The 15114-nt window shown below is 42.6% G+C and overlaps 2 protein-coding genes across 6 annotated transcripts; both read left to right on the top strand.

Annotated features, from left to right (window-relative positions):
• The first annotated feature begins 57 nt into the window (after window positions 1-57).
• LOC125765359 (nucleolin) lies at window positions 58-4520 on the top strand. The gene is made up of 4 exons (XM_049430378.1): window positions 58-267; window positions 869-1213; window positions 3711-3791; window positions 3870-4520. Exons 1-4 carry the CDS (start codon window positions 229-231, stop codon window positions 4206-4208), a joined length of 804 nt encoding a protein of 267 aa, XP_049286335.1. The 5' UTR covers window positions 58-228; the 3' UTR covers window positions 4209-4520.
• Window positions 4521-5258: 738 nt separating this feature from the next.
• LOC125765286 (protein RRP5 homolog) lies at window positions 5259-14691 on the top strand. Of its 5 annotated transcripts, none has more exons than XM_049430242.1 (5): window positions 5259-5473; window positions 5540-7776; window positions 7853-8840; window positions 13208-14090; window positions 14186-14691. In XM_049430242.1, the coding sequence occupies exons 1-5, from the start codon at window positions 5381-5383 to the stop codon at window positions 14524-14526; spliced, it is 4542 nt and encodes a 1513-aa protein (XP_049286199.1). In that variant the 5' UTR covers window positions 5259-5380; the 3' UTR covers window positions 14527-14691. The 5 variants fall into 5 exon arrangements, with proteins under 5 accessions (XP_049286199.1, XP_049286198.1, XP_049286197.1 ...); XM_049430241.1 differs by lacking the exon at window positions 7853-8840 and adding an exon at window positions 10696-12134 and having other exon boundaries at window positions 5260-5473; window positions 5540-6337; window positions 12211-14090; XM_049430240.1 differs by lacking the exons at window positions 5540-7776; window positions 7853-8840 and adding an exon at window positions 9898-12134 and having other exon boundaries at window positions 5260-5473; window positions 12211-14090.
• The last annotated feature ends 423 nt before the right edge of the window (window positions 14692-15114 follow it).

Raw genomic sequence — 15114 nt, 5'->3', positions numbered from 1 at the left:
GGCGTATGGCTTGTTTCTCCATTTTATTTTCATCTGAACGCGTTTTGACATGGATTAATTTTATAATAGCTTGTGTATGGGCCGTCATTCTACCCCGTAGATGGTGAAAAATGGTCGAAAATGTGTGACTAGTTTGTGTTTTCTCGCAATACGGCTTGGCGTCGTCGTGATGGCATTATTTTATGCAGAATTTTTCTATATTAGGCGTGTACGGTGATACAAACCATAATGGCGGTAAATCGTAGCGTCCCTAGCGACGAGCGACTGGTTGGTAAACGAATTTATGCCCGGTGAAACATTTTGCATACCTACTAGATGGTGTTTAAAAGTGATTTTGATCTGAAATGGTGCAAAAAATCAATATTTTTTATATCCCTCCAACGTGAAATTTGCTAGAAAATTCGATAACAACTTTATGTCAACATTTCTTTAATGTTGGATTATACTACCGTCGGTAGCTTGTTAGTCTAATGGTTATGTTAGTACATTTTGTGACGCTGAAAAATGGGACAAAAATCGTCATTTAAGGCAGCGTTCTTTTGCAGAGAGTGAATTTACAGCACAACCTCACTAATTGACAAACGATTGCCTATCAAGTATCCGTAGGCATCATCATCTAGATGAAATGTTTGACAGATATCGGAAGTCAATGGCAAAGGTTTTCATTCCGATCTCGGCGATCTATTGGTGTCGTCTGATTATGCAAAAGAAAAGCGTTTTAAAATAAATATGGTCCCCTTTCCCTGTTTCTAAAACATAAATCATGCTTCCATCGGACGCAGTCTCCATATGCACACTGCAATTTTTAATTCTATTAAAGTTAACCCAGTTTGTGTTCTACATTTTCAACCGTTTCTTTCCGTTTTAGATTGCCAACGCATCAATTGACAAAATGACTGAAGAAAGCGTACCGGTAAAAAAGGGACGTGGACGCCCCAAAAAGTCGCTAACACCCGCTAAACCGACCAGCGAGGAAAAGGAAACGGTGGAGCTTCCACCAGAGTCGGTAGATGATACAACCGAAAGCGAGGAGGATGCACCACAGACTCCACCGCCTGCTAAAAAAAAGCGTGCAGCCGCCGAATCCCAGGCAGAGAATGGCAAAAATGAACCACCACCGAAACGAGGCCGTGGTCGACCACGTAAGGCAAACAAGGGCAAACAACCGGTAAATGGTGCCCCCCGTGGTCGGGGACGTCCGCGGAAGAATCCTTAAGCTTTATCTTGACAACGGACTGTAGCTCTGGTTGATCGCATGCAGCAGAAGAACAGAAAACAGAAACAAACAAACAAATAAACATAACTATCTGTTATGATCATTCAAGATAATCAGGGACAGGCCAGGCAGCAGCAGCACCGCGAAGAAGAGAAACGTTTTATATCCCTAATTATGATTACAAGCGTCGCGTACAAGTAGTTTGAATACAGACAGTTTTCCCCTGTTTCGATCCTTTGCCATCGATTCACCACCAGTTGCCTCTTCGATAAATGTTACATTTTCTCGCTTCCGGTTTTCAAGGAAGAATTAGTAGAAAAATGCACTACTTATTATCGATCCACAGCTAACAACCAACCCCAACACTGGTTGACGATCATTTTCGAATCATCATCATTACTATTAAACATGGTGCAGAAGATTTAACAAAAACAGACACACACACAAAACTACAATAAAAAATAAGAACATAGAATTGTATCTTTACTGAATTACAATGTTTTTATGTGTGACGCAAAAATACAAAATTGTAGGGTTTGCGGGAAGAGAATCATTCACACTTGACGACAGACAGGAGGTAGCAATGTTTGCAAAAAAGTAGCTTAGTAGTATTTGCCTCGAGTGTTTCGTTAGGGTTCGTAGGGAAAGGAATGTGTTTTCGTAAAAAGGACTAGCGACGCCACTTATGTTTGTCATTTCTGCGCCATATGTTTCACAACGTCTCTCACACTAAACTTAATTACTTCGCATCTAGCCCATTCTGGTAATTGACTTGTGAAATGTACAAATTGTAATGAAAAAAACCGTAAAAATAAATCGATGTATTCGGGACAAATTATTATTATTTATTGAGTATTACGGTCTGTTGATTCACATTTCTTTACATGTGTGTAATGCTGTAGCACGATTCTATTTAATATTAGGTAAAACAAAGCTGATATGTAATCGAAACGCGTATTGGGTGCGTAATCTGTTCTAGCTGTACTCGAGAGGGTGATGGTTAGAAGGACATTTGGCCCCGTATGTGTAGAAGGACAATGGAGCAGCCGCTAGCATGAAACGTTCTAGGAACTGTGCGATAACCGCACGATCATACAGCGAAATAGACTGGCGCCAGGCTCCAGGTTGGGGTTGAGATCGGGTGGTAAAGGTCCTTTTAGGTCGTCCACATGGACAGAGGAGACATGGTAAACTCAAACTGAGATGAAGCGAACGAGTTGATGTGTCTGCCAGAATCGCCGGGATGCTGTATTGCCGGACGACAACGTCACTCGATCATCAGCGGCTTAGAGAACTTCTCCACAAAGCATTCTCCTGTAGAATGTAAAATAGAACTTTCCAACAAAAAGGCAGATCATAAATGTTATGCACAATAGTTAGTATTAAAATCCCTTCTAAATGGATACGAACAACCAATACGGTTTCATGTCCAGCATGATGAAACCCTTGGTAACAAATCGTTAACTGGTCGCTAAGACACATGAAGCATTATCCTTAGTGTTTTATATATTTTTATTAAAATATTGGAACGCTTTACAACAACGGCAATGTTAAACAATTGCTCAAATCCGTCGATGCTCAGTTTGCCCAAATCGCCGGAAATGGGTTCACCTCTACTACTACGAATAAGGCTGCATAATGTTCAAAATGCGCGCGCCCACACACATTCATAAACGCTTTCCTTTCTATTCCACGCTAAGGATACTAGATGTACCGGCAAAGGATACTACAACACTAGTGCGTGTAGTTCGCTGTATGAGTGTAAGCGTGTATATGTGTTGGTATTGAAGGAAAATGATGATGTGCGTGTACCGATGCGTATACAGGCGTATTGTTGTTTTCAGTGGAAGTCGAACTTGACCGCGTGAAAAGCGGTGCGTGCGTATTTATTTCTGACCCTCCCACCCCCTAGGTGAAAATTATTTTCACTTACCGTGTGTGTGTGTGAGGGATTGTCGAAGTGCGCCAAAGTTAGTAGAGTGACGGAGAGTGAATTAAATTGTCCTTTGAACACGGGTAGTGGAAAAAAAGCGCAGGTAGACTGGTTTAAAATCGATGACGACTAGATGGTGGAATATTTTCATTTTAGTACACGGTTTGCGTTTCGTTTGGGATGCTTTTGGCAGGGTTTTTTGGGGTTGAACTTGTCCCCGGAAGTTCGTTCGTGTACGTTTGGCTGTGTGTGCGCGCGCAAATGGGGTTTCCAGTGGGTGAAAAGTAGCAGCTTTTCACAAGGGTTTTTCGGTGAGCGCCTGGCGGATGCTGCTGAGTGGGTGGAAAATGTATCCAAATTTGTTGTCTTGCTCTTAGCCTCTCGGTGCCAGTTTTGTTGTACCATTTGCGAGAAAAGGAAGAGGAAGGAAAAAAAAACAAAATAGTAAAGTTAGAGAGTAGATAAGGTGGTGTATTTTTCTAATAAAGTTAATATTTTTCCTTACATCAGTAATTAAATCGGTAAGCGTGTCAGTGCGTGTGACTGCTTTGGTGAAAACAGCTCAGGAAACCAATCGCAATGTCTGATGCAGAGGTCGTTGAACCGAAGAAGGGTCGTGGACGCCCACCAAATCCGGACAAGGTAAGCGTAAGGGTTGTGGAGAACATTCGACTTTTTCAAATATGCCGTAACTAACTGTAAGCTTTACTACACCTTTAGAACAGTGTCGCACCGAAAAAGCGAGCCCGCGCACTCTCACCGAAGGAGTCAAAGGTGATGGCGGAGGAACGCGAAAAGGAGAAAACGATTGTGTCGGATGATGGTGAGGAACCGTCGCCGAAGCGTGGCCGCGGCAGACCGAAGGGCAGCACCAAGAAGTCGGCCAAATCGGCCAAGAAACCACCGGTAGCACCGGTCGGCAGAGGTCGAGGACGTGGCCGAAAGAAACCAGCGAAGGAGGAATCCTCCGAGGAGGAAGAAGTCGAGGACGATGACGAGGATGACGAGCCGGAGGATAGCGAAGGCAATGAGGAAAATTATGAGGAATCCGATTCGTAAATGCGTAACAATCCGAACAAGCATTCCACTGCCGTACATTTGTTTTCCGTTTTTCACACCATTACCGTACACTATTCGCGTGCGAGAGATGGGGTTCGTTCTCACAAACAAATATTGCTCGACCAAATGAGTTGCTGCGAGTATATTAGGAGAAAACTAAATTAAATGTATCGATCCTTTCCTAATCAATCACAACAACGGTGTGTTCGAACATACAGTGGATGAACAATATTACATCATTTTACGAATCGCATTCAAATGCACTATAATAAATCGAACAACAACACCTGCCTGTTTTATCGAAGGGAAAAACTTTATTATATTTTATTGGAACAGTGTTAACGAGTCTGTAGAAACTGGCATAGGTTTTAATATTAACTACTATATTACGTTTTACGCTCAACCTACCTTATGCACTTATTTATATTTATTTTTCTACAACGCGTTGTTATTGAACCACATTATCTGCAGCTGGTGGCTGTGTATACCTGCGGCTATACGCTACATTTGTCTTTTTTTAACACCAACATGTATTTGTTCTTGCATAGAACGAATGTTCCATGATTGATGAAGATTTGTTCAACTTCTAAAGCTATCTGCTTTAGGAAACTTTCCTTTCGAAAATTCATTTATTTGAGGGTTTGATTAATATAAAAAAACCTTTAAAAACACTCCTCTCTTTAATTGTTTTTAACTCACATTCCATTCTAGAATCCCATCCAAATGACCGGTTATATTGAAAAAGAATTCTTTTGTCGATCTTGAAATTCGATTTTTTTTTCACGTTGGGAAAGATTCCATGTATCATGTTTTAATATTCCATACAATCGAAGATTCCCTCATAAAATGTACGGTTCACATTTGGGTTAAATTTTCAATTTGTCTGTCACGTGGAATATCAGTTTGACAATATTTCTTTCATTCAAATTTGAAGTTCATAAGGGCTGCCCGGGTAGCAATATCAACATACCTTCTCGTTCTGTCTTATGAACAATCAAACATGCCAAAGCGAGAAAGCATGTTGGTTTGGCTGGTTGGCTGTTTAGAACAGATTACTGGCAGCACTGCTTCTAGCTGTCAGATATCGTACAGAAACCACGCGGTTTTTGTGTATGGTATAGAATTGTTCATCTAGTTCGTCGTTCCTGCTGTTGCGAGAAATTAAATTAAAAATGGTTAAAGCTGAGCCTGTGGAACGTGATGGAACAGAGGAATCTACGTACGGTCTAAAGAACCGTATCATGAAACCGATAACTTCGGTTAAGGTAAGTGCAGACTGTGGAGTCTCGTTGTGGAATCGTTCCCCGTGTTAATGATTGCTTTATGTTTAGAATGGTGGCGCTACGAATGTTGTTCCTCATCGCACCGAAGAGCTCCGCCAAGAACAGTTGAGTGAAGAGAGAATCGACGAAACTGGGGCAAAGCAACTAGAAGCGACTCGCTCGTGTTTTGGGTTCAGATACTTCAAGATAGGCATGCTTGTGCTGGGCTGTGTTGAAGAAATTTATGAAAAAAAAATTAAGTTGATCTTACCTGGACGTATTACTGGATTGGTTTACTGGTCAAAAATTTCTCAAGCGTACACCAATCGACTGCAGAACGCTAAATCCACCAATTGCCCATCATTGAGTGATCTGTACAGTTGTGGAGATCTGGTGTACGTGAAAGTGTTAAGCTCACGTTCACCCACTGCACCCCGCATGTCCTTATCGCTAAGACCAAATGATCTACATAGCGCATTTCATCGCAGGCAACTCATCCCTGGTTTGGTGCTTGCGGCAACAATTGTCGAAAAGGAGGATAATGGGTACTTCATGGACGTCGGTGTAGCCAACGTGCGCGCATTTCTACCGGAAGAAAATCTTGGCCAAAATAAAGATGACGTAGGACGCAATCTTATGTGCTCGATAGCATCGGCGTCACAGCTTGCTTTGGAAACCACGATCATTCTCAAGGCTTTTGATCCGGATGCTCCTCGGGTGCTGAATGTTGAGGAGGCCAACTTGATGACGATAGTACCAGGATGTAAACTAATGTTCACCGTTGGCGAACCGGTAAAGGACGGTCTACGGGGTATGTTGTTTGAGGACATGGTTCCCGCATGCGTAAAAAATACCATGCTCACCAAGGTAACGAGCACTCCGGAGAAGTACAGCAAGTTCAAGAAGATACCGGCTACTCTGCTGTACTTTATGCCCGGGGCGACAGTAGCATTTGTTTCCTTGAGACCGTACCCCAAGAATCGCATCGAGAATAATCCGACATATAGACGCGGTATGATAATTGAGGAAGCTTGCGTTAAAGCCGTTGGTCAAAATGGAGTTTGGTTTCAGTTCCAGAAGAAGTATCGAGCTGTTATTGATCGACCTGAGCTATTGAACCTATCGAAGAGTATGGGTAATGTTGACTTGAGTGTCATAATAGACACTTTTCAAATCGGAACTACTCATAAGGTGGTTGTAATTTCCTATGATAAATTTGAGGACACGTACATAGTCTCCAATGATCCCTCAAAGCTCCATGAAAAGATACGGAATCTAGACGACATCATTATCGGCAATACGTACGAAGCTCACGTAATTAAAATGAATGAAGCGGGGGCAATCGTGAAGGTTGGCTTTGTAAAAGGGGTATTGTATTACGGAAATTATGATCACCAACACCCGGTTAAGGTTGATGATATCATTCTAGTTCGGGCAGTTGGCCGTGAATCTGATACGACAATGGTAAAGTTTACCAATAATCCGGCGTTCATGGATGAAAAGGATAACATTTTGTATGATTGGGATCAACTGGATGAAACACAGCATCAACAGAGTTTCCTCGGATTGATTTACAAAGTAACATTAGACAGTGTTTACGTTAGCTTCTTCAATGGTATCACCGGCGTACTGGATAAATATGTAAACAATGATATCAAAGTGAATCAGCTTCGTAAGAACACCGTTGAAAAATTCACCGTGACTGAGTTCGATACGGCAACTAAATGTATCTTACTCGCATTAACGGCTGCTAACGAAAATATTCAATCGGCTGTCGTCGTTAATGCCACGGTTAAACGTGTACATGCCACCGGTGTTGATGTGCGGACGGAGACTGGCGAGACTGGTACCATCCCTTCAGAATGTTTTTCCGAATTTGGTGAGCATAACTCGCTTTACATGAATCTTCTTCTGAAAGGAAGGACGCTCACAGTGGTCAAGACAAACCCCGGTACATACAGCTACCGATTGGTACCGTATTTCAAGAAGCAGCCCATGCACATCGAATCCGTAGAAGAAGGAGCGTTGTTGAAGGGGAGCTGCATCACCGTGGACGGCGTACTGTATGTAACACCGTTGCTTAGCAACTTCTCGCAACGATACGAGGTAAAGACGAAGGAGAATTATCGTAAAGTAAAGGATGGTTCCATCATAAATCTGCGTGTGTTAGATGTCAACAAATCTTCTGCGAAAGGTTACGAGCTGAACGTGAGCACAGGTCTGCATAATGTGTGCGAAAATGGTATCTTCTCCGTTTATGAGTTCATGTCTCACTATTTGACGGATGTTCAAAATTTGATTCAAAGGTTTGTACACGCGAGATCAGTGTTGATGACGAACAATGGTGTCAACTATAATAATTTTACTTTTCTAATCTTACAGATACCAAGAAGAAAAAATGGCCTTTGCAAGCTACGACCTTGGTCAGCTCGTTGAGTGTGTAATCGAGAACATCGATCCAACATCCAATACAATAGCTGTTGAGGTGTGTGCGATTGATAAAGAATCAAATTATCCCGCAAAAGGCATTGCCACCATTATCGTACCGCGTTGGAACGCCTCATCGTACAAAGTCGGCCAAAAGGTGCCTGGTCGTGTCGTGTGGATCGATGTGGAGCGAATGGTGGTGCATGTCTGTTTGGAACGATTGCTGATTGAGCGTTTTGTACCGATCGGTAGTCATGGGATTTCACAAAACCAGTGTTGGGTATTATTTGTGAACAATTACGTACAAGTGTGTTGCCTTAAATCGGGTTCACCAAAACCATTGTTGATTGTACCGGCAAAGCATCATTACAATGACTTTACGCACGGTGCAAATGAAGGTACCAATTCGATCAACGTACGTTTGATAAAACCAATACGTCAGATGATGTTCGCTATGGTACCAAAACAGTACTCCATTTATGACATGTTCCGCTACCAAATCGGTGCTACGACAGGCAGCATCGCAACCAAGCAGCCTATTCGTCTGAAGCAGCAGTTGATTCGTTGTCTACCGGCCCCCGAAATGTTCGATGACTCGTACATGGATGAGGAGGACGAGTCCGAAAATGAAAACCATGGTGACGAAGAGAACGGAGGAAATACAACAGCAATTGCAGAAGAGGAGAGTTTCGCGATAGAAACTGAGGTCAGTGCTAAAAGAATGGATAATGATGAGGAGGACGATTACAATAATGACGAATCAAGCGCCCCAACATCAAAAATACGGGCCACTAGCAAAGGTATGCAACAAAAGAAAGGTCCATCTTCTAAAAATGGAAAAATTAAACGCAAGAACGCTGAAGTAGAAGAAAGCGAATCGTTACCGTTGAAGAAAAAGAAGAAGAAAGTTTCTTCTATCGAACCTGTAAAAAAGGTGAAAAAGGTGAAAAAGTCTATTCTTATAACCGGCAAACAAGAGAAGGCAAAAAAGTTATCATTGAAAAAGAAAAAATCCACGCTTTTAATCGACCAGCTGGATGGAGCGAATGATTTCTCCCTGTAATAGTTGAAGTAGTACAAAGCGGGTTGCAACTAGACACTTGTTGGAACTGGTAACTAGATATTAAGCTAAATTGCCATGAGTGCATCTGGAAGTACTTTGGGACTTCAACGAAGGGCCAACCTTTCTTCCTCAAATTATCAGATGATTACGAGATTTAGACGTTACAAGGAGTGTTAATACTTCTGCAGCACATCAAAACCAAGAACGCAGAGAAGTTGTGAGCTCTAATAAGTAAATATGAGTATACATAAAGTGTCGAAAAAAACTGATGGGTTTAATTTACAAATACATACGAAACAGTCATCAATCACGTAGGAAAATCAAATTCTATATTCGTATTAGCAAAAAGAACCAGAATATGTATATCTTTTCTCCATTTCCATCTTGAATCCTCCGGTTTTTTACCTAGAGATTTCTTCTTTTTGGTAAGCATTTCAATATTCCAGAATGCCATTTTCTCCACGTTAGGAAAGAAAACAAATGTCTGTAGTTGTTTTCCATGTTTCAAGTTTTAATATTCCATACAATCGAAGATTCCCTCATAAAATTTACGGTACACATTTAGGATAAATTTTCGATTTGTCTATCATGTGGAATATCAGTTTTACAATATTTCTTTCATTCAAATTTGAAGTTCATAAAGGCTGTTTAGAGCAGATTACTGGCAGCACTGCTTCTAGCTGTCAGATATCGTACAGAAACCACGCGGTTTTTGTGTATGGTATAGAATTGTTCATCTAGTTCGTCGTTCCTGCTGTTGCGAGAAATTAAATTAAAAATGGTTAAAGCTGAGCCTGTGGAACGTGATGGAACAGAGGAATCTACGTACGGTCTAAAGAACCGTATCATGAAACCGATAACTTCGGTTAAGGTAAGTGCAGACTGTGGAGTCTCGTTGTGGAATCGTTCCCCGTGTTAATGATTGCTTTATGTTTAGAATGGTGGCGCTACGAATGTTGTTCCTCATCGCACCGAAGAGCTCCGCCAAGAACAGTTGAGTGAAGAGAGAATCGACGAAACTGAGGCAAAGCAACTAGAAGTGACTCGCTCGTATTTTGCGTTCAGAGGCTGCAAGAAACGCATGCTTGTGCTGGGCTGTGTGGAAGAAATTTATGAAAACAAAATTAAGTTGATCTTACCTGGACGTATTACTGGATTGGTGTACTGGTCAAAAATTTCTCAAGCGTACACCAATCGACTGAAGAACGCTAAATCCACCAATTGCCCATCATTGAGTGATCTGTACAGTTGTGGAGATCTGGTGTACGTGAAAGTGTTAAGCTCACGTTCACCCATTGCACCTCACTGGTCCTTATCGCTAAGACCAAATGATCTACATAGCGAATTTCAACGCAGGCAACTCATGCCTGGTTTGGTGCTTGCGGCAACAATTGTCGAAAAGGAGGATAATGGGTACTTCATGGATGTCGGTGTAGCCAACGTGCGCGCATTTCTACCGGAAGAAAATCTTGGCCAAAATAAGGATGACGTAGGACGCAATCTTATTTGCTCGATAGCATCGGCGTCACAGCTTGATTTGGAAACCACGATCATTCTCAAGGCTTTTGATCCGGATGCTCCTCGGGTGCTGAATGTTGAGGAGGCCAACTTGATGACGATAGTACCAGGATGTAAACTAATGTTCACCGTTGGCGAACCGGTAAAGGACGGTCTACAGGGTATGTTGTTTGAGGATATGGTTCCCGCATGCGTAAAAAATACCATGCTCACCAAGGTAACGAGCACTCCGGAGAAGTACAGCAAGTTCAAGAAGATACCGGCTACACTGCTGTACTTTATACCCTGGGCGAGAGTAGCATTTGTTTCCTTGAGACCGTACCCCAAAAATCGCATCGAAAATAATCCGACATATAGACCCGGTATGATAATTGAGGAAGCTTGCGTTAAAGCCGTTGGTCAAAATGGAGTTTGGTTTCAGTTCCAGAAGAAGTATCGAGCTGTTATTGATCGACCTGAGCTATTGAACATATCGAAGAGTATGGGTAATGTTGACTTGAGTGTCATAATAGACACTTTTCAAATCGGAACTACTCATAAGGTGGTTGTAATTTCCTATGATAAATTTGAGGACACGTACATAGTCTCCAATGATCCCTCAAAGCTCCATGAAAAGATACGGAATCTAGACGACATCATTATCGGCAATACGTACGAAGCTCACGTAATTAAAATGAGAGAAGAGGGGGCAATCGTGAAGGTTGGCTTTGTAAAAGGGGTATTGTATTACGGAAATTATGATCAACAACACCCGGTTAAGGTTGATGATATCATTCTAGTTCGGGCAGTTGGCCGTGAATCTGATACGACAATGGTAAAGTTTACCAATAATCCGGCGTTCATGGATGAAAAGGATAACATTTTGTATGATTGGGATCAACTGGATGAAACACAGCATCAACAGAGTTTCCTCGGATTGATTTACAAAGTAACATTAGACAGTGTTTACGTTAGCTTCTTCAATGGTATCACCGGCGTACTGGATAAATATGTAAACAATGATATCAAAGTGAATCAGCTTCGTAAGAACACCGTTGAAAAATTCACCGTGACTGAGTTCGATACGGCAACTAAATGTATCTTACTCGCATTAACGGCTGCTAACGAAAATATTCAATCGGCTGTCGTCGTTAATGCCACGGTTAAACGTGTACATGCCACCGGTGTTGATGTGCGGACGGAGACTGGCGAGACTGGTACCATCCCTTCAGAATGTTTTTCCGAATTTGGTGAGCATAACTCGCTTTACATGAATCTTCTTCTGAAAGGAAGGACGCTCACAGTGGTCAAGACAAACCCCGGTACATACAGCTACCGATTGGTACCGTATTTCAAGAAGCAGCCCATGCTCATCGAATCCGTAGAAAGAGGAGCGTTGTTGAAGGGGAGCTGCATCACCGTGGACGGCGTACTGTATGTAACTCCGTTGCTTAGCAACTTCTCGCAACGATACGAGGTAAAGACGAAGGAAAATTATCGTAAAGTAAAGGATGGTTCCATCATAAATCTGCGTGTGTTAGATGTCAACAAATCTTCTGCGAAAGGTTACGAGCTGAACGTGAGCACAGGTCTGCATAATGTGTGCGAAAATGGTATTTTCTCCGTTTATGAGTTCATGTCTCATTATTTGACGGATGTTCAAAATTTGATTCAAAGGTTTGTACACGCGAGATCAGTGTTGATGGCGAGCAATGATGTCAACTATAATAATTTTACTTTTCTAATCTTACAGATACCAAGAAGAAAAAATGGCCTTTGCAAGCTACGACCTTGGTCAGCTCGTTGAGTGTGTAATTGAGAACATCGATCCAACATCCAATACAATAGCTGTTGAGGTGTGTGCGATTGATAAAGAATCAAATTATCCCGCAAAAGGCATTGCCACCATTATCGTACCGCGTTGGAACGCCTCATCGTACAAAGTCGGCCAAAAGGTGCCTGGTCGTGTCGTGTGGATCGATGTGGAGCGAATGGTGGTGCATGTCTGTTTGGAACAAATGCTGATTGAGCGTTTTGTACCAAACGGTAGTCATAGGATTTCACAAAACCAGTGTTGGGTATTATTTGTGAACAATTACGTACAAGTGTGTTGCCTTAAATCGGGTTCACCAAAACCATTGTTGATTGTACCGGCAAAGCATCATTACAATGACTTTACGCACGGTGCAAATGAAGGCACCAATTCGATTTACGTACGTTTGATAAAACCAATACGTCAGATGATGTTCGCTATGGTACCAAAACAGTACTCCATTTATGACATGTTCCGCTACCAAATCGGTGCTACGACAGGCAGCATCGCAACCAAGCAGCCTATGCGTCTGAAGCAGCAGTTGATTCGTTGTCGACCGGCGCCTGAAATGTTCGATGACTCGTACATGGATGAGGAGGACGAGTCCGAAAATGAAAACCATGGTGACGAAGAGAACGGAGGAAATACAACAGCAATTGCAGAAGAGGAGAGTTTCGCGATAGAAACTGAGGTCAGTGCTAAAAGAATGGATAATGATGAGGAGGACGATTACAATAATGACGAATCAAGCGCCCCAACATCAAAAATACGGGCCACTAGCAAAGGTAAGCAACAAAAGAAAGGTTCATCTTCTAAAAATGGAAAAATTAAACGCAAGAACGCTGAAGTAGAAGAAAGCGAATCGTTACCGTTGAAGAAAAAGAAGAAGAAAGTTTCTTCTATCGAACCTGTGAAAAAGGTGAAAAAGGTGAAAAAGTCTATTCTTATAACCGGCAAACAAGAGAAGGCAAAAAAGATATCATTGAAAAAGAAAAAATCCACGCTTTTAATCGACCAGCTGGATGGAGCGAATGATATCTACCTGCAACAGCTGGATGGTGCGGAAGATAGCCATATCATACCGAGCGATAGTAAGATAGGATCTAAAAAGCGGAAACGCACTACTGAAGGGCTTCCAGGTGCGTCCAACTTTTGGGATAGTACCCCCGTTTACAAACGCGCCGTATCCGATTCGAGCGACGACGAGGCACACGGCACCGACGACGAACAGGGTGAAACCGCCAGTAAAAAACGAAGCACTGGTAAGGAACGGTTCGAGGCGATGAAGCAGGAGGAAGAGCGATTGCGCAGAATCGAGGACGAGCTGGCGAACCCATCGGACGATCCGCATACACCCGATCAGTTCGAACGGTTGGTGTTGGCCCAGCCAAACAATAGCATGATGTGGATACGTTACATGGCGTTTCACATGGAATCGGCTGAGCTCGACAAGGCACGTGCAGTCGGCCGAAAGGCATTGAAATCGATCCACTTTCGGGAGGAAACTGATCGTCTGAATGTATGGATGGCGCTGTTGAATTTGGAAATCCGGTACGAGACAGTCGATAGCTTCAAGGAGGTGCTGCAGGAAGCGGTCCAGTATAATGATGCCTTTCAGGTGTATACGCGCGCGGTTGACATACTAATCGACTGCCAGAAGCATTCCGAGGTGCAGACGTTGCTGGAGCTGCTGCTGAAGAAGTTTCGCAAACAGAACAACATGTGGTTTCTGGTGGCTGACGCATGGTACCGTATAGGGCAAGGTGGTAAAGTAAAGCCATTGCTTAGCCAAGCACTAAAATCATTGCCCGCCAGAGAACGTAAGTATTTATCTCGGACGGAAGAGGTGAAAGAACGGTGCCGGATTTTTAATTTGTATTGCGCTTTCTTGCGATTTTGTATGCCTCATCCACAGACATTCCGGTGATTGTAAAGTTCGCTTTTCTGCACAACCGTAACGAGAATCGCGACGAGGCCCATCTACTGTTCGAGCAGATTCTAACTTCCTACCCGAAGCGTACCGACATCTGGTCGCAGTACATTGACATGCTGGTGAAGGACAATTTGGTTGTGAACGCGCGTCAAATTTTAGAGCGTGCGATCATGCAGCGGCTACCGATGAAGAACATGAAGACGCTTTACACCAAGTACGTGAATTTCGAGGAAAAGCATGGCGATCGCGAAAGCGTACGGCGTGTGAAACATATGGCGGCCGAATATGTGCAAGCACAGCTGAACAATGCTGGCATCAAATAGAACAAACAGAAGTAGCACATACTTTTGGTTACATATTTTTTTTTTCATTGTTTCTTATGCGTTTGATGTTATCCTTATTGCTTATAAAGGTTCTTACATGCATATTACATTGTAGATGTAATGGAAAAAAATACAACCGGCAATCAATCAATTCCTCATTTACTACATTATTCGTTTATTATCTATAATACTTATTTATTTGGTGCATGTGATAAACGGCGCTAGTCCACACGGCCGGACCGGGCTCAAATCCCATCCGGACCGTCCCCCCGTAGCAAGGGCTGACTATCCGGCTACGTGGTAAAATAAGTCTAGTAAACCAGAAATGGCCGGCGTGACCTGTAAGGTCGTTAAAGCCAAGAAGAGACTTATTTATTCGTCTTTCAGGAATACTAATACCGTTCTGGGGGTGTAAAATATCATGAGAACAGCTCTGCTAAGCGTTAATTTAAGTAGCAACAGTTTTGTAAAGCCAAAGAAAAAAAAAGTAAAATCGTTAAACCCCATTTAGACCAGATTTGCATTGCCTCGAACAGCCTGCGTTTTTCGGTCAGCTCAGGTTTGTGATCGATTGCTCTCCCCCCCCGC

Source organism: Anopheles funestus, chromosome 2RL (assembly GCF_943734845.2).
Source record: "Anopheles funestus chromosome 2RL, idAnoFuneDA-416_04, whole genome shotgun sequence".
NCBI lineage: Eukaryota > Metazoa > Arthropoda > Insecta > Diptera > Culicidae > Anopheles > Anopheles funestus.
Note: the sequence above shows the minus strand (reverse complement) of the source record. Positions and strands in the feature narration are given on the sequence as shown.